The sequence below is a fragment of the Taudactylus pleione genome, unplaced genomic scaffold (genome assembly GCF_031769625.1).
Source record: "Taudactylus pleione unplaced genomic scaffold, aTauple2 ptg000092l, whole genome shotgun sequence".
Classification (NCBI taxonomy): Eukaryota; Metazoa; Chordata; class Amphibia; order Anura; family Myobatrachidae; genus Taudactylus; species Taudactylus pleione.
In genome coordinates, this window is record NW_028284494.1 from 6,209,755 (window position 1) to 6,231,886 (window position 22,132).

Here is a 22,132-nt window from a genome sequence, read left to right on the forward strand (position 1 = left end):
GTTATATTTAAGATCATTGATCTTTAGCAAGCACCCCGAGGTTGATACTTTGAGATGCGAGTGCAGGATTTCTTGGATAGATCGATCTATCAAGCTCTTGTTGCCACTGTCATCTGAATCACAGAAGTTTGTATTCTCTTGCTGCAATAAATATAAATTAACAATAATTGAAAAGACTGATTATTTTCTTTACAGGTGTGATAAAAAAACATTAAAAAAATTTGCCATGTAAAGATGTATTTTGCACTCAGCATATTGTTTGTACATACACGATTATGAAAACACAAAAGCACAACCAAAACTGCATTAGAAAAAAAAACCCAAAAAACTAGTTTTGTGCTCAACAGAAAGTTTAATGAGACGTTACATATAGTACTACAAACCAAAATTTTCAGTTTCCATAACAGGATACTAGCTAACATCATATTTTAGCTAGCAGCAACAAGTATTTTAATGCTCACAACATATAAACACGCGGTTTCCAAAAACGAATTCTATAACAAGTGTTTTCTTGATTTGTTTGATAGCTTTTCACTACCCCCAATTCTCCTCCTCATATACAGCAGTTGCAGCTTGTGAAAATCCTTGACTGCTATAATTGTCTTCTCGAAAGCCACCTTTCTGTATTGGAGAAAGCAAAAAAAACAAAAAACAAAACATTTAAACTGTTAAATCAGTGTTGTGAAGGAAGCAAACATTTACATTCCCCACTTGCTTTAACCTGGTATCGATATATGGGATAGCTACAATAGTGTACGACAGTGCTTCTCAAACACAGTCCTGGAGCACACTAACAGTTCATGTTTTTCAGGTCTCCTCAACATCATAAGTGAAATAATTTAGCACCACCTGTGGATCTTCTGAACTGTGTCAGTCAGTAATGAACACACCATTAATCCAGCAAGGTCATCTGGAAAACATGCACTGTTAAGTGTGCCGACTGGAGTTATTCTTTTAGTTTTCTCAATATTTATTGCACTCTATGTATTAAATGGGACAACATCAAACTACATGAGAGAAAAACCATTAAAGATTTGATTAGGAGTAAGAAAGCTAACATTTCCAGGCAACAAAGATTTAAAAACATATTTCCAGAAAAACAGTTGAACATTTTCAAAAACTTTGTTCATTACTTGTGGTTTTACGATTGTCTAAGTTATAGCTTATATTTAGTATTTCTTTTGTTTATAGTAACAATGTCTGATTTTGCAATATATTGTAGTTAAATTTAAAAAAAAAAAAAATGTGACTTATTTGGGATGTTTACTTTAACCTATTTAAAACAAAAAGACACTGTCAAGATTAACTATTATACCTCGGAGGCAACAAGTTCTCTATTCTAACAGTTTTGAAAAATTGATACATTTTGGTATTATACATTTTATAAAGCAGTTTTTGATACATGTATACAACTACTGTATTATGTATTAAGCCAGAGGTTCTCAAACGCAGTCCTCAAGGCACCCCCACAGTTCAGATATTGGAGATATTCATGGTTGAGCAGAGGTGGTTAAATAAAATGGACTGTGGTATTAATTAAGTCACCTGTGGTCAACCAACCACAGATCGCTCTAAAACCAGAACTGTTGGGGAGCCTTGAGGACCACGTTTGGGAAAGCACTATCATACAAAAAAAAAAAACTTTTGTATTAGAATTAATCTGAACCTCTGTAATATAATTCAATGGGACATACACTGTTGCTTGATTTGTGTTCCAGTGAATGGAATGAGCTTTAACCTGCACCATAAAAGAGTATTTATTAGAAGCTTAGATAGTTATAAGTAGTTTGCCTGTGCAAGAAATTTGGTATTTCAGTAGACTAATTTCTGATTCCAGGGAGCACCACCAACATATAATAAACAGTTAATGCTCCCATAATTATTTTGCACAGTTGGTTTATAGAATACATTTTTCTTTTGCATAATCTTTTCCCAGATACCCTTTCCCTTTTCTTTCTAATTTTGAGGGAATACAGATTGTAAGCTTCACTGGGTCAGGGACTGATGTGAATGGCATATACTATGCTCTTTAAAGCTCTGCAGAATATGCGTGTGCTGTATAAATAACTGATAATACTTTCTACTTTTGGTAGAGGTCCAAAGAAGAGGACACCATGCACTAGTGATGTTAAGAGAGTTTCTATAGGAGATAAGTACTTAAAAACAGCTGTCCACTGTAGTGGACTCAATACATCTCTTCACTACTGAAGCTCTTTTGGCACTATTTTGTGTAATAGCCACATTTATCATACCTTTTATCACAAGGCAAAGATAAACTGCCTAAAATATATTTTTATTGAAATTGCAAGAAACACAAAAGCAAATGAGTAATTTTTTTTAATTAACCAGAACTAAGAGATACTGTACTTTGTGGTTATTGCTTTGGCATTAATCCACACTTTGAAACACAGCAAAAAGCTGATTCTACTGCAGGTTTTTATAATAAAATCTGCACTTTTCGTTTCAATGAAAGGAGTATGAATAATAGTTCAATGGTGCACAGCATTTTACAAAATAGACAACTTGCTGCATTAAATGAAGGGTGACTGTTTATTGATGCCATAGTGTAAGTGATCTGGGCATTAGAACTCTCCCATCTCTGGACTTCTTAGCGCTTTCAAGAAAATATCTACTAACAGGATAAACTGTTGGGACATCTATCCAGACTGTGTAGGTACCAGCATGGGGAAAATCGTACATACTAAGTGCCTGTCCCAAACCACCAGGTCTACTTAGATTTCTGCAGTGCTTAAGATTAAAAGACAGTAACCATTAATAGGGCCACATTATTTTGAAAAAATAAGAGTTATGGTAGGACATACCTTCGTTAACTCTTTTTCTTCAAGGTCCATAGGGTACACAGCCAATACGTTGGGTATGAATCCCGGTCACCACACAGTTAATACAAACGAGCTCTCAGGATGCACCGGGTCCCTCCTCATATTCCCCACCCCCTGCCTCAGGTAGCCAGTTCGTTACCAAGCTCAAGCAAGCAGAGACAAAACAAAGGGTAAGAAAGAAGAAACCCATATTCATGAGAATTTTTTGTTGGAACCAGACCAAAAGAGCAGACACCTGTACCCTCAAAGAGGTCCGGCGGAGCCCTTTTTCCAAACCGCTTTGAAGAAAATCAAGTACTCTGGAGATCAGAAATTTCTCTGGGTCATACCTTTTAAGTTCACACCACTGAAAGAAAGTATGCCAAATTCTATAGTATATACGAGCTGAGGATGGTTTCCGTGTCTTCAGCATCGTCCGTATAACTGATTTGGAAAACCCTTTTTTCTCAAGACGGAGGCCTCAAGAGCCATGTCGTCAAAGATAGCCGATGAAGATCCAGGTACCAGAAGAGACCCTGCAGCAACAGATCCGGTCTCAATGGCAGAGGCCATGGAGTGTCTATGGAGAGAGACTGTAGATCTGTGAACCAGTGCCATCTCGGCCATGCCGGAGCTATTAATGTCATGGTACTGCCCTCTTGTTTGATTTTTCGGACGACCCCGAGAAGAGCAAACGGGGGGAACAGATATGCCAGCTTGTAACGCCACTTTACTGTTAATGCGTCTACAAACTCGGCTCTCGGATCTCTGGTCCAGGATCCGTACCTGGAAACCTTGTTGTTCCTTCTTGACGCCATAAGATCTATTCTGGTAGACCCCACCTGTCAACAAGGTTCCGAAAAACCTGTGGATGTAGGGCCCACTCTCCTGCATTTATCTCCTGCCGACTGAGAAATTCGGCCTCCCAATTCTGGACCCCCGGAATAAATACGGCAGATATCGTGGGAAGATGACTCTCTGCCCACACCAGGATTTTTGATACCTCTGACAAGGCAGCCCGACTCCTTGTGCCCCCTTGATGATTTAGGTAGGCAACAGCGGTGCGATTGTCTAACTGTATCTGCATCGGCCTGCCCTTTAGGATTTCATGAGCCTGCACTAAAGCTTTGAATATAGCTCTTAGTTCCAGGATGTTAATTGGTAGCTGGATTTCCGCCACTGACCACTTCCCTTGGAAAGTGTGTGACCCCCATCATCGCCCCCCAACCCTGAAGACTGGTGTCGGTTTTGAGCAATGTCCAATCCGACACCCAAAAGGGGCGACCCTGCCTGAGATGCTTTGTCTGCAACCACCAGGACAGAGACAACTGTACCTCTGGAGAGAGACGCAGCAACTGAGACCTGATCGTGCGGTGATCCTCGTCCCAGCGAGACAGAATTAATTGCTGCAGCAGTGGTCTGGAGTGGAATTGAGCGTATTCCACCATCCTGAAGGTGGCCACCATCGACCCCAGGACCTGCATGGCCACTAGAACGCATATCTGCCTGTTGCGGAGCAATCTGCGTATTTGCGATTGTAAGGCAAGAATCTTCTCCTCTGGCAGATATATTTTCTGCACCACGGAGTCCAATCTTGCTCCCAAGTGACACATCTGTTGTACCGGACAGGGTGACTACTTCTTCCAGTTTATGATCCAGCCGTGACTGTCCAGACATGATACTGTCAGCCCCAATCGATCCTGTAACTGCTGCGGGGACTGCCCTAACAACAGGTGGTCATCCAAGTAAGGCAAGATCCTGATGCCTTGGCGTCTGAGGCATGCCATCAACGCCATCACCTTGGTGAATACCCGAGGGGCTGTGGACAGCCCTAAATGTAGGGCCTGGAACTGAAAATGTTCCCCCCCCACCGCAAAACGAAGAAACCTTTGATAAGCCTGTGTGATTGGTATGTGGAGGTTGGCATCCTGTATATCTAAGCTAAGGATACCATATAATCCCCCTGCTCCATTGCCAATACAATCGATTGCAATGTTTTCATCCTGAACCCGGGGGCTCGAACAAATTTGTTGAGCTCTCTCAGATTCAGAATGGGCCAGTACGACCCGTTCGTTTTTTGAACCAAGAACAGATTGGAGTAAAATCCGTCTCGGAACTGATTCTCTGGCACCAGAACCACTACCGCCGATGCTAGTAACGCAAGAATTGCTTTCTGAAGGGCCAAAGCTCTTTCTGAACCCTCCTGTGGGTTTATACAAAAAAAATCTTTAAGGAGTCCTCCAAAACGTCAAGGCGTACCCTCGGGAGATGACTCCTCGAACCCAGGTATCCTCCGACGTGAGGTGCCAGGGCTCCGAGAACCGAAGTAGTCGGCCCCTCACCCAGGGATCCCCCAGAGGGAGGCCCGTCCTATCAGGCCACTGGTTTACCCTGGACCCTAGATGTTTGTTCTGCCAGGGCTTCCTGGGTCCTGCCGTTTTTGGTGGAAATCTCGCCGAGGGCTGACCCTTGGCCTTGCCCTGTGGCCGAAACCCCCGAAAGGACGCCAGTCTAAGTTTAGACGAGGTTGCTGATGGCAGACCTGCCGTCTTTGAGGCTGCCATGGAGGCTACAATTTTATCCAATTCTGGACCAAAGAGTACTGCCCCTGTAAATGGAAGGGATTCTAGGACCTTGTTGGACCCAGCATCCGCCTTCCAATCCTTTAACCAGAGAATCCTACGTGCCACCACGGATTCCACTGAAACCCTGGAGGAAAGGATCCCTGCATCCAAGGCGGCATCTCCCAAATAAGACGCCCCTTCTCTAATAAAGGAGATCATGTCCAGCTGCTCCTTAGAGGCATCTGGTAGGGACTCTGCTAAAGTTTTAGCCCACTCCTCAATAGCTCTTGCTACCCAAGCAGTAGCCATAGCTGGACGGGTGGCCGTTCCCGCCAGTCAGAAGATTGATTTGAGGCAACTCTCCTATCCGTGGCGAAGCCGCTGGGATCAGCAGCGTGGTACGCTTAATCAGCTGCGCCACATGTGCATCAACTGACGGTGGATTCTCCCACCTAGCACAGTCCTCTGCTGGAAAAGGATAGAGAAGTGCCATTCTTTTAGAAGGATGGCTTTTCTTATCCGGACAGACCCACGCTTCCTCCATAAGTTCTGATAAATGCTCAGACTTCGGGAATTCTGCCTTGACCACTTTCTGGCGCTTGAACAGGGGTGCCTTCCTAAGCGGAGGATCCCCTTCCTTGATATTTAATACAGATTTCACAGCCCTAATCAGAAAGGGGACATCGGCTACTGGGAAATGATCATCGCCCTCCTCGGAGCTAGACTCCTGAGAAGAGTCCTGTGCCTGTTCCTCCTCAGAGGCGACACTGGAGTACTCACCCACGTGAGAAGGTAAATGGCGCCTAGATTTAGGCTGCTTTGGTTTGACAGCCTGAGGAGGCTGAAAAACCCCACCAGCACCAGGGTCCATCTAAGGTGGCCACATCATGGGCATAGGATGCCTCTGCGGAGGCAAACCCCAAACTGGTACCAGGGCAACCAGCCGCTCCGCCACCTGAGCCATAACCTGAGAAAATGATGCCCAAGGGGGCTCAGGGCCTGTAACAGGCAGAGTTAATTGGTGTGGTGGCTGTCTAAAACAGTTCCCACAAAGCCCATTTTGTAGAAAGTCCTGTGGGGACAAGCCTGCCTTGCAGGCTATACAGGATATCAGCAACGGGGCTCCCGCCACCTGACCCTCAGACTGCTTGCTGCTTTCTACTCTCAACCCACACACCTGCAGTAAGGGAAGGGGAGAGACAGTGACAGTTTACAGGAATTACAGTTCTTTTACAGACGAAACAGTATCCAAACAATCACATGTTATGCATAAACACTTCTATGAGTCATACGCATATAAGCTCTTACTACCATAATCAGAGCTAGGCTTAGTAGGATAGAGCCCTGTAGAACCTGAACCAGCAGTAGGAAAGGTATACAGGGAGACTGCCCAGCGTCCTGAAGGAGCAGCAACTGACATACACGCTGGCTGCCTTATATGGAGGCTGGGAGGAGCAATCCAACCCTCTGCGCGAGAAGACTGGACTAGCGTGTCTCACCGCTGGAGGCCAGACCGCCAGGTGGTCCCGGCGTCATCGGCCGCAGCGACCACCCGCTTACCTGCCATCCCCTTGATCCGAATGCGGCCCAGGGCATGAGAGCCCCTGCCGAAGCCCTAGCCATGGCCTGCCAAGGCTAGCGGTGCGGCGCCGGAGGAGGTAGTTGCAGCGTGTGGCCGGTGCGTCTCCAATCAGAGAGGCTGCTTCCAGGAAAGCTCATACTACCCACCTAGATAGAGTTAAAAAAAGTTTTACTCTTTGTTACTCGTCTGCAGGACTGCTCCTGCAGTCCCACTGTCTATGTGGTGTACACACCAAACAGGTAGAACTGGCTACCTGAGGCAGGGGGTGGGGTATATGAGGAGGGACCCGGTGCATCCTGGGAGCAGAGAGCTTGTTTGTATTAACTGTTTGGTGACTGAGATTCTTACCCAACGTATTGGCTGTGGACCTCAAACAAGAAAAATATGAGATATGGTAAGAACTTACCCTTGTTATCTCTATTTCTACGAAGTCCATAGGGTTCCACAGGATACCTTGGGGTATAGGTGTGACGTCAGTCGCAGGGCACCAAAGAGTTAAGCTTTCAGCCTCCCAGGATGCACTGGGTCCCCCTCCTATACCCCACCCCCGAGCCAAGACACCTCAGTTAGTTACCAAGCCATAGGCCGGAGGAGAAGGAAGAGAGAGAACAAAGATCTGGACACATACAAGAATCACATTCTCACCAGAGGGAGACGGAAAACCGGTGACCAGAACAAAGCCCATTTGCAGCACAGGTGCGACAGGGCGGGAGTCCTGTGGAACCCTATGGACTTCGTAGAAATAGAGATAACAAGGGTAAGTTCTTACCATATCTCATATTTTCTACTTCAGGGTCCATAGGGTATCCACAGGATACCTTGGGGATGTCCCAAAGCAGTATCCTTTAAGGGTGGGGACGCTCCTGTGCTGAAAGGAGAATCCGCCGCCCGAAGGAAGCATCCTGAGAGGCGAAGGTGTCAAACCTGTAATACCTCACGAAGGTATGGACAGAGGACCACGTAGCAGCCTTGCAGATCTGGACTGCAGAGGCACCACGTCGAGCTGCCCACGAAGGACCCACAGACCTAGTGGAATGAGCCTTCAGAGAAGGAGGAACCGGCAGGCCTTCATGAAGATAAGCTTCAGAAATAGCCATACGGATCCAGGCTGCCAAAGTTTGCTTTGAAGCAGGCCAACCCTTTTTACGGAAGCCATAGAGGACAAACAAAGCGTCCGACTTCCTAAACGAAGAAGTGCGGTCAACATAAGTCCTTAAGGCCCGCACAACATCCAAAGAGGCCTCACCCACTGAAAGACCAGGTGAGTTAAAGGCCGGAACAACGATTTCCTCGTTAACATGAAACTGGGAAACAACTTTGGGAAGAAACTCGGGCCGAGTGCGGAGTACTGCCCTGTTCCCATGAAAAAACAAGAAAGGGGGTCTACACGAAAGAGCCCCTAACTCAGAAACACGTCTGGCCGAAGCAATAGCCAGAAGGAAAACAGTCTTAGCTGTTAGCCATTTAAGATCCACTGAGCCCAGTGGTTCAAAACGGCGGTCCCTGGAGAGCCCTCAGGACCACAGCCAAATCCCAAGGCGCCACAGGTGGAACAAAGGGTGGCTGAATGCGAACACCTTGCATAAAGGGGCGCACATCCGGGATTGTAGCAATCCTACGGTGAAACCAGACAGACAGGGCGGAAACCTGTACCTTCAAAGAAGCAAGGCGAAGCCCATGATCTAGTCCCGCTTGCAGGAAGGCGAGAATCCGAGACAGACGAAACTCCCGCGGTGCATAACCTCTCGGTCGACACCACTGAAAGAACGTATGCCACACGCGATGGTATATCCTCGCGGAAGACGGTTTCCGAGCTCGCAACATGGTACGCACCACAGAGCTGGAAAACCCCCGGGACCTCAGCATGGCCGTCTCAACAGCCACGCCGTCAAAGACAGCCGAGTCAGGTCCGGGTGAAGACAAGGACCCTGAGACAAGAGGTCCGGTCGTAGCGGAAACCGCAGAGGACTGTCCACGGACAGACCCTGAAGGTCTGAGAACCAGTGCCGTCTGGGCCACGCGGGAGCTATCAACAGGAGCGTCCCTCCTTCCTGTTAGAATTTCCGGATTACCCATGGAAGAAGGGAGACCGGAGGGAACAGGTATGCGAACCGGAACATCCACCGGACGGACAGAGCATCCACCAGAGACGCCCCTTCGTCTCTTGTGCGAGACCCGTACACCGGCAACTTATTGTTGTGCCGGGACGCCATGAGGTCGATCTCTGGAAGACCCCATCTGTCCACCAGTAGTTGAAAAACGTCCGGGTGCAGGGACCATTCCCCCGGATGAACGTCCTGGCGACTTAGAAAGTCCGCCTCCCAATTGAGCACTCCCGGGATGAAGACCGCTGATATGGCCGGAAGATTGCGCTCCGCCCAAACCAGGATCCGAGACACCTCTACGAGAGCAGCCCGGCTTCGGGTTCCTCCTTGCCTGTTTATGTAGGCCACGGTGGTAGCGTTGTCCGACTGGACCTGTACCGGGTGACCCTGGAGAAACCGATGTGCCTGCTGGAGAGCATTGAAGACCGCACGGAGTTCCAAGATATTGATTGAAAGCTCCGCTTCTGTCGGAGTCCACCTGCCCTGGAACAGATGTGGAGCCGAAACTGCTCCCCAGCCCCGAAGACTGGCGTCCGTAGTCAACAGGACCCAATTTGGAATCAAGAACGGACGTCCCTCGCTGAGGTGGGTCGTCTGTAACCACCAAGCAAGGGACAGGCGAACCTCCGGGGTGAACACAATCGTCTGGGACTTAAGAGACTGAGGCAGCCCGTTCCACTTTGACAGGATTAGGTGCTGCAGAGGTCTGGAGTGAAACTGGGCATATTCCACCATGTCGAACACCGACACCATGGAGCCCAGTAACCTCATCGCCGAGTGTAGAGACACCTGGCGGCTGTGCAGACAACTGCGCACCCTTGACTGCAAAGCAGAGATCTTTTCCTCCGTCACGAAGATCTTTTGCTGTCCCGAGTCCAATAAGGCTCCAAGATGCAGAATCCTCCGAGACGGGATTAGAGTGGACTTCTGCCAGTTGATTAGCCAGCCGTGCCGTTGCAGCAGGGCAATGGTCAGGTCTAAGTGGCGTAACAGGAGCTCTGGAGATCCCGCCACTAATAACAGGTCGTCCAAGTACGGCAACATGCGGACTCCCTGCAGCGCAGAGAAGCAGCCATGACCGCCATCACCTTGGTGAAGACACGTGGTGCTGTCGCCAGGCCAAAAGGTAACGCCCGAAACTGGAAGTGGACGCTGCGGATTGCAAACCTGAGGAACTGTTGATGGCGCAAAAGAATAGGGACATGCAGGTAAGCGTCCTGTATGTCCAATGACACCATGTAGTCCCCCGGTTCCAGCGGCAGAATGATGGACCGTAGGGTCTCCATCCGAAACTTCGGCACCCGCAAAGACTTGTTGAGTGCTTTGAGGTTGAGAATCGGACGATACGACCCATTGGGTTTCTGTACCAAAAAAAGATTTGAGTAGAAACCCTGGCCCCTCTGGGAGAATGGAACAGGCACTATAACTCCAGCCTGGAGCATAGTGTGCAATACCTTCCGCATTTCCGTAGCCTTGTTCCGGTCTGATGGTAGACCCGTGGTGAAGAATCGAGCCGGGGGTCTGTGCCGGAAGGAGAGGGCGTACCCGTGGGAGACCACCTCCAGAACCCAAGTGTCTGTCGTAGCGACCAACCAACACTGGGCGAACTGCAGCAGGCGGCCTCCCACCCTGGGATCCCCCAAAGGGAGGCCCGGACCGTCAGGCCGCAGGCTTGTCATCTGGCTTGGGAGCCGGACGTCTGGTACTCCATGCCTGCTTCCGGGGCTTGACCGATTTCCTAGGGCCAGCCTGACGAGGAAACGACTGTGGTTTGGGCCTGCCCTGGGCCCTAGATGACCGAAAGGACGATGGTCCAGAACCAGAAGGAGCAGCGGCCGACAGGAGAAAAGCCGATTTGGCTGCCGCCAGCGTGGCCACAATCTTATCCAGATCCGGACCGAAGAGAACTTCTCCGGTAAACGGCAAGGCTTCCAGACCCTTCTTGGAATCTGCGTCCGCCTTCCAGGATCGCAGCCACAAGGTGCGACGAGCAGCTACCGCTGCTGAAGAAATTCTAGACACCAGAGTACTAATGTCTAGAGCCGCCTCGTTGATGTAAGTGGCCGAATCACGGAGATTGCCAATCAACTCCGCCTGTTCGGCCGGACAGTCGGAATCAAAAGAAGCCTCTAATGAATCCGCCCAGCGCTCCATCGCTCTGGCAACCCAGCAAATGGCCATAGCTGGCCGTGCTGCCCCCCCCGCAAGGGAATAAGCGGACTTCAGGCAGATTTCCACCTTGTGGTCCGTAGCATCCTTAAGGGAGGACATGGATGGCATCGGCAATGTGGCACTACGGACAAGACGGGTCACGTGAGAATCCACCTGTGGAGGGGATTCCCACTTAGCAAAATAATTATCCGCGAACGGATAAGCCACCGCCAGGCGTCTCTGCGGCTGGTATCTTTTGCCAGGCTGTTTCCACGCCTCCTCTAAATGGTCCACCAACTGACCCGAAAGAGGAAAGACTGTGGCATCGCCCTTCACATCTTTGAAAAAGGCATATTTAGACTTAGCCGCTGGGGGAACTTCGTCCTCAATCACCAAGGCTGTGCGGACCGCCCCAATAAGTCCAGGAATATATACTTTGGACTTAGCATCAGCGTCCTTAGTATGGAGAGGTTCCTGATCGTAAGGATCCAGAATCTCCCCATCATCAGACGTCCCTTCGTCATCCTCATAAGGAGCGGACAGAGACGCCACCGGCCGTTTATGAGGCCGCATCACAGACTCCCCTTGCAACACATCCGACAAGTGCTGTACAGAACTCGTCAGGGAGTTAACCCACGCTGGCTCCTGAGAAACCGGGAGCGGGGAAATAGGGAGACTGTGGGGTACCACCAATTGTCGTGGGAAACCCTGCATGGGTGACGACACCACAGACTGCTGGGACAAACCCATCGGAGTAAACGCGGGCTGCGGAGCTAACTGGCCCACTAAAGCTGTTAGCGCCTGAGCGAAACAAGCCCAGGGCGGCTCCTGTACCGGTACTGTAACCGTAAGAGGCCGCGCCATGGACAAACACTGCCGGCAAAGGCCCTCCGCGCTACCTTCCCCCTCCGCTAACGGTACTTTACACGTGGTACACTGTAGCCGGAGGGGAAAATCACTTTCAGACATGATGGCACCACGTATGTGACCCCTCTCACCAATTATATATTAAATAGGCGAGAGACTACCCTGCAGCACCGCACCGCAAGGGCTTAGCAGAAAGAACAGGGACAGTAATAAAGCTGACAGTTTAGAGAAGAAAAGTTACAGGCAGCGCTAGCACAGTCACATACAATGCAAAGAAAATCAATTCCTGCACTAACAGCGCTGATCACTCAACTACACAGACACAGGGCCTGGTAGGACACAGCGCTGCATACACAGACCTGACCACAGCGGCGGAGAGGTATGCGGGGGGACCCAGACCACGATGCTTCCGTCCAGTGCTTCCAGCAGCGTTCACCATGCGTTCAGGAAGATGGCCGCCGACGAGCAGAGAGGAGGCTGGCCTGGGGGAGGAGCGCTGACACAGGGCCAGTCAGCTCAATGCAGAGAGGGCTGAGTGCAGCGGGGGAGGCGCTGGCTGTGAGACAGGGAAGGCGCGCTCCCCTGGCATGCATTTAACCCCTGGGACGCCGCAGCGCTACCGCTCTGCTGCGGTCCGCTGTCCCAGGGGGTAGTCGCCTGGCTCCACGCTGCAGACAGTCCCCAGGGAGCCCCCTGCCTGGGGACTTAGGACCATGTGATCAGCGGGGACCCACCGCGGGACCCCGCTGCTTACCTCTGTCCCCCTTGAATCCGGCCATGGTCCGGAACATCTGGGGTCACCGCTAGCTGTGACCCCAGATGCCCACCAGCATCCCCGGATCAGTACCGGCGTTCTGGTACCGGCGGGGTGTAGGGAAGACAGCATGGACGTCAGGACTGACTGTCCATGCTGTTCATCCAGATGTGCAGCCACAGCTGCATGAAGAAAAAGCTTCAGGGGCTCTTCTAGCCCCCACTCCAACAGGTGCACCCGACTCCGGCCGGGCACCAAACTAAACTGAGGTGCCTTGGCTCGGGGGCGTAATATATAGGAGGGGGACCCAGTGCATCCTGGGAGGCTGAAAGCTTAACTCTTTGGTGCCCTGCGACTGACGTCACACCTATACCCCAAGGTATCCTGTGGATACCCTATGGACCCTGAAGTAGAAATAAGAGTTATGGTATAACAACTTAGTTAACTCTTTCTTCGAGGTCCATAGGGTCCACAGGAACTACCTTGGGGGTATGTAGTTGGAGTGATTCACTGCACCAAACAGCTTTCCAGTTCCTAGCATGCATAGGGCCTCCTCCCTATATACCCCAGCCATTCAGTTTGTAAACAAGCCTAATGGCAAGAGACGGAAAGTTGAGAAAGAAGTAGATTGTACGCAAGAAGCACTCTCAAAAACCGAAAGAGGGGATCAGTGATACAAAAATTAAGAAACAGATCCCAACTGAGGCCAGGTTCCCTATGGACCTTGAAGAAAGAGTTAACTAAGGTATGTTATACCATAACTCTTATTTTCTTCTTCAGGGTTCACAGGAACTACCTTGGGGATATCCTAAAGCAATTCCTTTAAGAGTGGGGACGCTCCTGAGCAGAAAGGAAAATCCGCCGCCCAAAGGAAGCATCCTGGGAGGCAAACATATCAAATGGAATGAATTTGATAAAAGTGTGGGCCGAAGACCAAGTCGCTGCCTTGCATAATTGTTCTTCAGAGACGCCATGTCTAAATGCCCACGACTGTACCACAGACAGATCTCCCTGTTCCGAACACGATGACAGCACATTCTACTGTATATGAGAATACACATGAGAAAGTCAAACGCAGCCACTGAGCCAGAGTCTACTTGTTAGCTGGCCAGCCTCGCTTATGAAAGCCATAACACAAAAAATGCATCAGATTTTCTGATGGTGCTCGTACGATCCACGTAGATACGAAGAGCTCGAACCACATCCAGTGAATCTTCAACTACAGAATGGCCAGAAGACTGTGAAAGGCTGGGACTACAATTTCCTCATTTATATGAAAATGGGATACCACTTTGGGAAAGGTATACCCCCCCTTGTACGGAGGACGGCTATATTCTGATAAAAAATCAAATATGGAGAGTGACATAGTGCTGCCAAATCAGAAACTGTGCAAGCTGAGGAGATAACGAGGAGAAAAAGTCTTCACTGTAACCATTTGAGGTCCACAGTGTCTAAGGGTTTAAAGGGGGGAGCCTGCAGTGCCCTGAGAACCAAGGATAAATCCCACGGTGCCACAGGAGGGACAAACGAAGGTTGCAGACTGAGAACACCCTGAAATTTTTTTTCTAACAGCTGGCATAGTAGTAATTCTGTATTGGAACCAAACTGACAATGCAGAAACCTGAACTCTTAAGGTAGCCAGACGAAGACTTAAGTCTAGTCCAGCTTCAAGAAAAGCAAGAACTCTGGAGACCCTGAAAACCTTAGGGTCATATTTTCTGTGGGAACACCAATGAAAAAAAAAAGCCAAATCCTGTGATAGATGCGGGCCGAAGCAGGCTTCCTCGCCCTCAGCATCGTCTGGATCACAGAAGTAGAGAAACCTTTGGCCTTTAACAAGGAAGCATCAAGAGCCATGCCATCAAAGTCAGCCGAGATAAATCCGGATATAGGCAGGGACCTTGTACTAGCAAATCGGGTCGTAGAGGCAGTGGAAGCGGACTGTATGGATAGACATGTCAGATCGGTGTAGGAGATATTCGTAAGATCCTGCCGCCTTTCTGATTGAACTTTCCGACGACCCTTGAGAGGAGGGAGATTAGAGGAAACAGTTATGCCAATCTGAAGTCCCACCTTACCGTCAGAGTGTCCACGAAGGCGGCTGAGAGGTCCCTTGATCTGGACCCATACCTGGGGACCTTGTGGTTGTGACGTGATGCCATAAGGTCTACGTCCGGTCGTCCCCACTTGTCCACCAGGAGTTGAAAGACCTCTGGATGAAGAGCCCATTCTCCAGCATGTATGTCCTGACGACTTAGGAAGTCCGCTTCCCAGTTGAGGACTCCTTGGATGAACATTGCAGAGATAGCTGGAAGATGGGATTCTGCCCACAGCAGAATGTTTGCCACTTCCTTAATGACTGCCAGACTTCTTGCGCCTCCCTGATGGCTGATATAGGCCACTGTGGTCACGTTGTTGGACTGAATCTGGACAGGCCTGCCCTGATGGAAGTCCTGCGCCAGAATGAGCGCTCTATGCACTGCACGAAGCTCCAAAATATTTATCGGTAGGTGATCTTGCTAAATCATCCACCTTCCCTGAAAGGTGCGACGACCCATCACCGAGTCGTCTGCAGCCACCATGCGAGGAAGAGCTGAACCTCTGGCGAGATGCGGATCATCTGAGACTTTATCCGATGATACTGACCATCCCAATGAGACAGAATCCATTGTTGCAGGTACCTAAAGTGGAACTGGGAATAAGCCACCATGTCGAAGGTGGACACAATGAAGCCCAGTACCTGCATTGCCAAGTGAACTGACACTTTCTGCTTGCAGAGTAGACTGTGCACATGAGATTGTAGCGCCGCAATCTTGACCATTGGTAGAAGAATCCTTTGCCCCAAGGAATCCAGCAGCACCCCCAAGTGCACCATCAGCAGAGTTGGAGAAAGAGAAGACTTCTTACAATTGATTATCCAGCGGTGATTTTGCAAGCAGGCAATGGTCATTTGGAGCTGACGTAACGCCTCCTGAGATTGTGCCAATATCAGGATGTCGTCCAAATATGGTAGTATCCAGACTCCTTGTCGTCTGAGGTGAGCAGTCATGACTGCCATTATCTTGGTAAATACCTAAGGGGCTGTGAACAGACCGAAGGGTAGAGCCTGAAATTGCTAATGAACTACAGCAAACCTTGCGCAATAGGAATATGCAGATACGCATCCTGTATATCTAGGGAGACCATGAAATCTCCAGGCTCCATCGCCAGCATAATTGACTGTAGGGTTTCCTTACGGAACTTGGGCACATGGATGAACTTGTTGAGAGATCTCAGATTCAGAATAAGGTGATGTGACCCATTTGGTTTCTGAATTAAAGACAAATTAGAAACATAACCCCTTCCCTGTTGCGTAACAGGAACGGGGATTATAACTCCTGACCACAGGAGGCCAACAATAGTCTCCTGGAAGGCCAAGGCCCTGACCGGGTCTGAAGGAAGTGTTGTACCAACGAACCTCTGATAGGGATGGCTCAAGAACGTGAGGGCATAACCCTGAGACCACCTCTCGAACCCAGACATCCGTAGTTGTCTGAAGCCAGGCCTGAGAAAACTGTAGAAGAGACCCCCCCAGGTGGAGGACCACCCCATCAGGCAATAGGCTTACCGTCCGGCTTAGAAGCTGGACCCAATATTTCTTGGTCTGTGGTTTCTTGTTGGAATTACCCCGTCTAGAGGAAGACTGCCCCTTTGCTCTACTCTGTGGGCAAAAGGACTGAACTGACGACTGCCTATACTTAGGGGTAGTCGTAGATGGCAACCCAGCAGATTTAGATGTTGCCAGAGAAGCCACTATGTCATCCAGTTCTGGCCCAAACAGTACTTTACCAACAAAAGGCAAAGATCAGAGCCTTCCAGGTTTTTAGCCAAAGGTTTCTCCGAGCTGCAACTGCCGACACCCTAGAAGCCAAGATACCCACATCAATAACCGCTTCCCCAACATACACAGCTGCCTCTCGCATCTGACAGAGATAAGACAGCTGTTCTCTGGTAGCATCTAGCATGTTATCTTCCAGAGACGTCGTCCATTCTTCCATAGCTTTGGCTACCCAGGCCACAGCCATAGCTGGTCTGGTAATAGTTCCAGATAATGAAAACACTGATTTCCTCTGTAACCTCCTTTAGTGAGGATGCAGAAGGAATGGGTAATGTAGAGCTCCTCATCAATCCAGTTACATGAGTATCAACCATTAGAGGAACTTCCCATTTGTTACATTCACAAAGTGAAAATGGGTACCAAGAGGTTAAATTCCTTGTAGCATGGAAATGCTTATTTGGAGTACACCATGCTTCAGACATGAGAGTCGTCAGTTGCTCAGACTGAGGGAAATAACCTTTAGCCATCTTCTGGTGCCTAAAGACCGGAGTCTTCCTCTATACTTAGGACAGATCTAACTGCTCTCACCAGAGAGGGGACATCCACAGAGGATGAGGCAACGTCTGAAGTGAACCTCTCTTATGTCCCTGCTTTACCGCCACTGGTCTATTTGTCTGCTTTACCTGCTGCGGGGCTATAGAAGGCAGCCTACTCTGACTAGAGTGAGGAAAAGAATTAAACCAGACAGGATTCATGGGGGACATATACATAGAAGGATGCAAATGCTACCCCATAGCAGGAGGCAGCACCGAAGCAGGAGCTTGTGACGCTGCAGCCCTATCCACTAAATGTGACAAAACCGGAGACCAAGAGGCCACCCAGGGTGGTGGTTCTTGTGCCGATGCAGGTATACCTGATAAAAAAAAAAAGGTGGCTGTTTACAACAGAAGCTACACAAACCATCTTGCACAAAATCTTGCTCTGACAGGCCTGCTAAACAGGGTTTACATGACCTTAGCACCGGAGGCTCAGCCTTCTCCCCTTTATCTTTAGACATAGCAATGTGTAACAGGTATAAGGTATAAATACAACGTGACCCTCTTCACATTTGAAAAGCCAATGAAAAACCCCACACACCTTTTCAGAGGGATGAGGAGAAACAGTGATAGATATATCTGACAGTTTGGAAAACAAAAGGCAGTAGAAATACAGCAGCTAGCATTAAAGTCACATACAATGCATATAAACATTCAAATGCTATTGCAAATTGACTTGAATCAACTGACCAGCCCCCCGGGATATTGACAGAATCTACAGCTCTATATACCTGACCCAGGGGAGAGGTATACAGGGAGACAGACCAAACATCTGAGACAAACAGTTTTCAGCAGTGCACCCAAGGCGGACTGTGGGAGTCACACACAAGGTGGTTAGAAATAGCGACCCAGACACGGGTATCCACACCTGAAGTTGCATCTGGGTTGGAGGAGCGCCTATCTCCCTTAAACTGCGATTTTGACGGCACGGGTACGCTGGCCTCAGAGTAGTAGACACATACTAATGCGTCTACTACCCGTCCCCAGCGATAAACGATATGACCCCGGCCGCCTTATTGAGGACTTGCTGCCTAATCCTTCATCCGCAGCAGCCTCCGAAGCGTCTCCTACACCGGAAGCCCGGACTGCAGCGCACGATCCCCCGCAAAGAGGTATCACCTTACCTTACCATTGCTGTGAATCTGATCGCAGTCCGGACCCCAGCGTTGCCGCTAGCCAAGCCTCGCTGTGGTCTTCCGAAATCCCCAGGGCACATAGCGATACTGGCATTTCGGCGTCAGAGGCAGGAGTCGCAGTACAAGCGTCCTATTCGGCGCCTAGTACTGCTAAACTCAGTACTCTCCAAAACGAAGGTAAATCAAAAAGAGAAAAGCCTGGGACTGCCTAAGCAGTCCCGCTGTTATAACCAATGCATCTGGATACTTGCCGCACACCAAAAAAAAAATCCCTGAATGCCTGTGGCTGGGGGCGGGGGTATATAGGATGCTGCTGGGAGCTGGAAGCTGTTTGGTGCAGTGGATCACTCCAACTACATACTCCCCAAGGTAGTTCCTGTGGACCCTGAAGAAAAAAGGGAAATATTTAAAATAAGGGCGCATGTACCGGTATGTTTATTGAAGCCAGGATGGGAGATTCTTTCATCTCAGAACTTCATAATTTCTGTAATAAACGATCACTAGAGAATAAGATGCCCCATTAAAAAAAGTCTCCCCACTTTCAAACCCTGGAGTCTGTGGGTGACTGAGTTAGATATTAATGCTTTTTCCCCTATTTTCTGCATTTGAAAATGCTCTGCAATGTTGATCCTGGAAGTTTCAGGGCTTAAAGCCCGATGTGATGACAAAAAACCAAGCCCCCTATTAACTCCAACTCATTCTTAGCAGCAAAGGGGTTAAATCACCAAGTATTCTATCAAAATGCAACTTATAATATAATGCACTCATAAGTGTCGCTGTCTCTAAGGTATAAAACAGTTAACAATTTATGAAGACAAAAAAAAAAACTGCCAAGATTAAGTAACAAGCCCAAAAGAATTGCCAGGTTTTTTTTTTGATATCGGAGAACAATATAGCGCAATTTCAGAAACAAGTACAGATCTCATTTTGAAATTTGGTATTGACAAGCAAAAACATGAAAACAAAGTATTTGAAAATCTTTGACAATGTATTTCTGGAAACCTGTTTTTAAACATTTCAGTCCATGTACATTAATAGTAGGGGTGGGCAATAAGCTGTCCCCCAGATGTTGTAGAACTACACATCCCAGCAAGCCTTGTAACAGTTTTGCTATTTGGCTATGCTAAAAAAAAGTTCCAAGGCATGCTGGGATTTTAAAGTTGAACAGCAGATAAAGGGCCGCTTATTGCCAACCTCTGCCCTATAGTATTAAATAAAAAAAAGTGAAATGCAATTTGCATTTGATAACTTTAGCCCTTGAAAGTGTTATGGTGCGGTTTTGGGGGATCTTAACACCCCCTATTTAGCCCCCCGAGTGTCTTGTCCGCTCCATACACATGGATACCCCTGGTGTGCTTCCTGATGCTCCCAACACCAGCTTGCAATTGAGGCCTAGCAGGGCTCCAGAAACCGTAGCCTCAATTTTGCCGTGGCTACCTCCCTGGCCCAGATCATCGCCGCCCGGCTCCTCCTCCTACCTTGCTCTGCCCAACTACCTCCAAAAGATACATTCCTACATTTCCTCCTCCGCCAAACATGGAGGGTCTGACTTATACAAAAGCCTCAAGAAGTTTGCATATGCCAGTAATAAAGTCAGAAAACTTAAAGCCTTCCCATAATACGAACTCCGATTCGAAGAACTCTGACCACTCCCCATTGACTCGCAAAGATTTGCAGTCTCTCATGAAATTCAGGAAACGAGACGGTCTGTTCAAGCAGTGGTGCATAAGGCGGTTAATTCTCTTTAAGCTGAGTTGAACGATCTGGACGACAGAACTGACCATCTTGAGTCTAAAATTGATGAGGTGGTTTCCTCTTAACAGGCAGCAGATGCAGAACTCCTTAGTTTGAGGCAGGATACGGATATGGACCATATTTGGAACAACAACCCCTTTGGAGCGAATCTGGTGTCCTGGTCTAGATACATAGACGACGTCTTTTTTATTTGGAGAGGTGATTTTGTCATTTTGGAAGAATTTTTTACTTATTTAAATACTAATGTTTTACATATAGATTTTACATTTACAAGTACTACCACCTCAATCAATTTTTTAGATATTACAATTTTTATTGAAAATAATTCAGTACATACGAAAAATTTTAACAAACCAACAGATTCAAATGCCTATATCCAAGCGAATAGCTGTCATCATTCGACATAGTTAAAGACAATCCCTGGTGGACAGCTAAGAAGACTTAAGAGGAACTGTACAGACCAAAACATGTATGATGTTCAGGCAAGAGAGATGTGCACTAAATTTACAGCATCAGGCTATACTTAAGATGTTTTAAACAAAGCCCTAGAAGTAGTAAGAGAAATTCCAAGGGAAAACCTATTGGAGAATAAAATCAAAGCCAGTATAAGATTATAGAAAAAGTCTTATGTAAACACTGGAAAATCCTACAAAAGGACCCTCTGATAGGCTCTCATTTACCTTCTAGACCGAAGTGTATCTATAGAAAGGCTCCAAACATTGGCACTAGCCTAGTTAGAAGTGCCTTCCCTCGAACAGATTCTGCATTGAGGATTAAATCTCAAGGCTTTTTTCGATGTGGAATGTGTCTAGGCTGTAAAGAAATAAAAGGTGATGGCCAAAGTAAAACTACGGAAGTAACGATTAATGGACATAATTGTAAAATAAAAGAGTTTGTTACATGCAACACTAAAAGCGTGATTTACGCGATAGAATGCAGTTGCAATCTGTATTACATTGGTAGAACCTCCAGGCCCCTTAAGGTACGAATTGGTGAGCACCTTCGAAACATCAAAAGGGGTCTGGAGACCCATGCGTTATTGAATCATTTTAAAGTATTTCACAATAGTAATACGTTAGGCCTTAAAAGCTTTATAGGACTCCAAAATATAAAGGGTCACTGGCGTAGGAGGGACCTAGCCCAGCAATTGGCCCAGGCAGAACTGAAAAGTATTTTCAATTTAGACACATTGAAACCAGGAGGACTCAATCTTGATTAAGAGATAAAATGGTTTTTATAACTGGTATTTGTGGCCATAATACCTACTATATTATATGCACTTTATTGCACGTTTGACACTTTCACTTCTTTTTTATGTATTTTAATATGTACTGCATCTATGGTCTTTTTGGAGTTTTATATTTGATTATTAATTATGCTGTTTTTATTTACCGAGGTTTTGTGACTATTAAATGTCACATGATAGAATGTAAGAGATACCAACATCAAAGAAGAAAATAATGTACCAGAGATTTATCCACATGTGGGAAAACGAATAATACTTCATTTAAAGCCAGTCAGAAACCAGAATATGATACAGAGCTGTTTGTTTACATCACCTTGACGACAAAGCAGAAGTGACGTTACGCATCTGATTCCCTGTCAAAGACAACCGGAAGTATCAGGACTCCAACGGAACGCGATTGGTCGGGCGCAGCTAAGGATCATGGGACTTGTAGTTTGATTTCTGTCTAGGGATCAGCTGCGCCCACGATTGGAAGGGGGATTATTAGGTTAGGCCACGCGATTGGAGGAGGGGGATTATTAGGTTAGGGAAAGAAGTGTGCACCATACTCCCCTTTGAAAAAGACCCCAGTCAGGGGTTGAAACACGTTGGTGATAGACGGGAGAACCACGGACGAGCAGGGAGTGCAGTATCCGTAGTGGAGATCTAAGCCCAGACAAGCGCAGTTCCCGGGACTACTTCTGTGTCTTCATACACTCTGGCTTATCAAGGACTGTTCGTTAACAGCTCCTTTACTCCAA

The 22,132-nt window shown here is 47.8% G+C and overlaps 1 protein-coding gene across 5 annotated transcripts in view; it reads right to left on the reverse strand.

Moving 5' to 3' along the window:
• Positions 1–344: 344 nt before the first annotated feature.
• DDX4 (DEAD-box helicase 4) overlaps positions 345–22,132 on the reverse strand; it is a 366,926-nt gene continuing 345,138 nt past the window's right edge. For all 5 annotated transcript variants that reach the window (XM_088469409.1, XM_088469406.1, XM_088469405.1 and 2 more), the window contains one exon: positions 345–621. In XM_088469409.1, the coding sequence (XP_088325535.1) occupies positions 535–621 (87 nt within the window). In that variant the 3' untranslated portion in view covers positions 345–534. The remainder of the gene's footprint in view (positions 622–22,132) is intronic.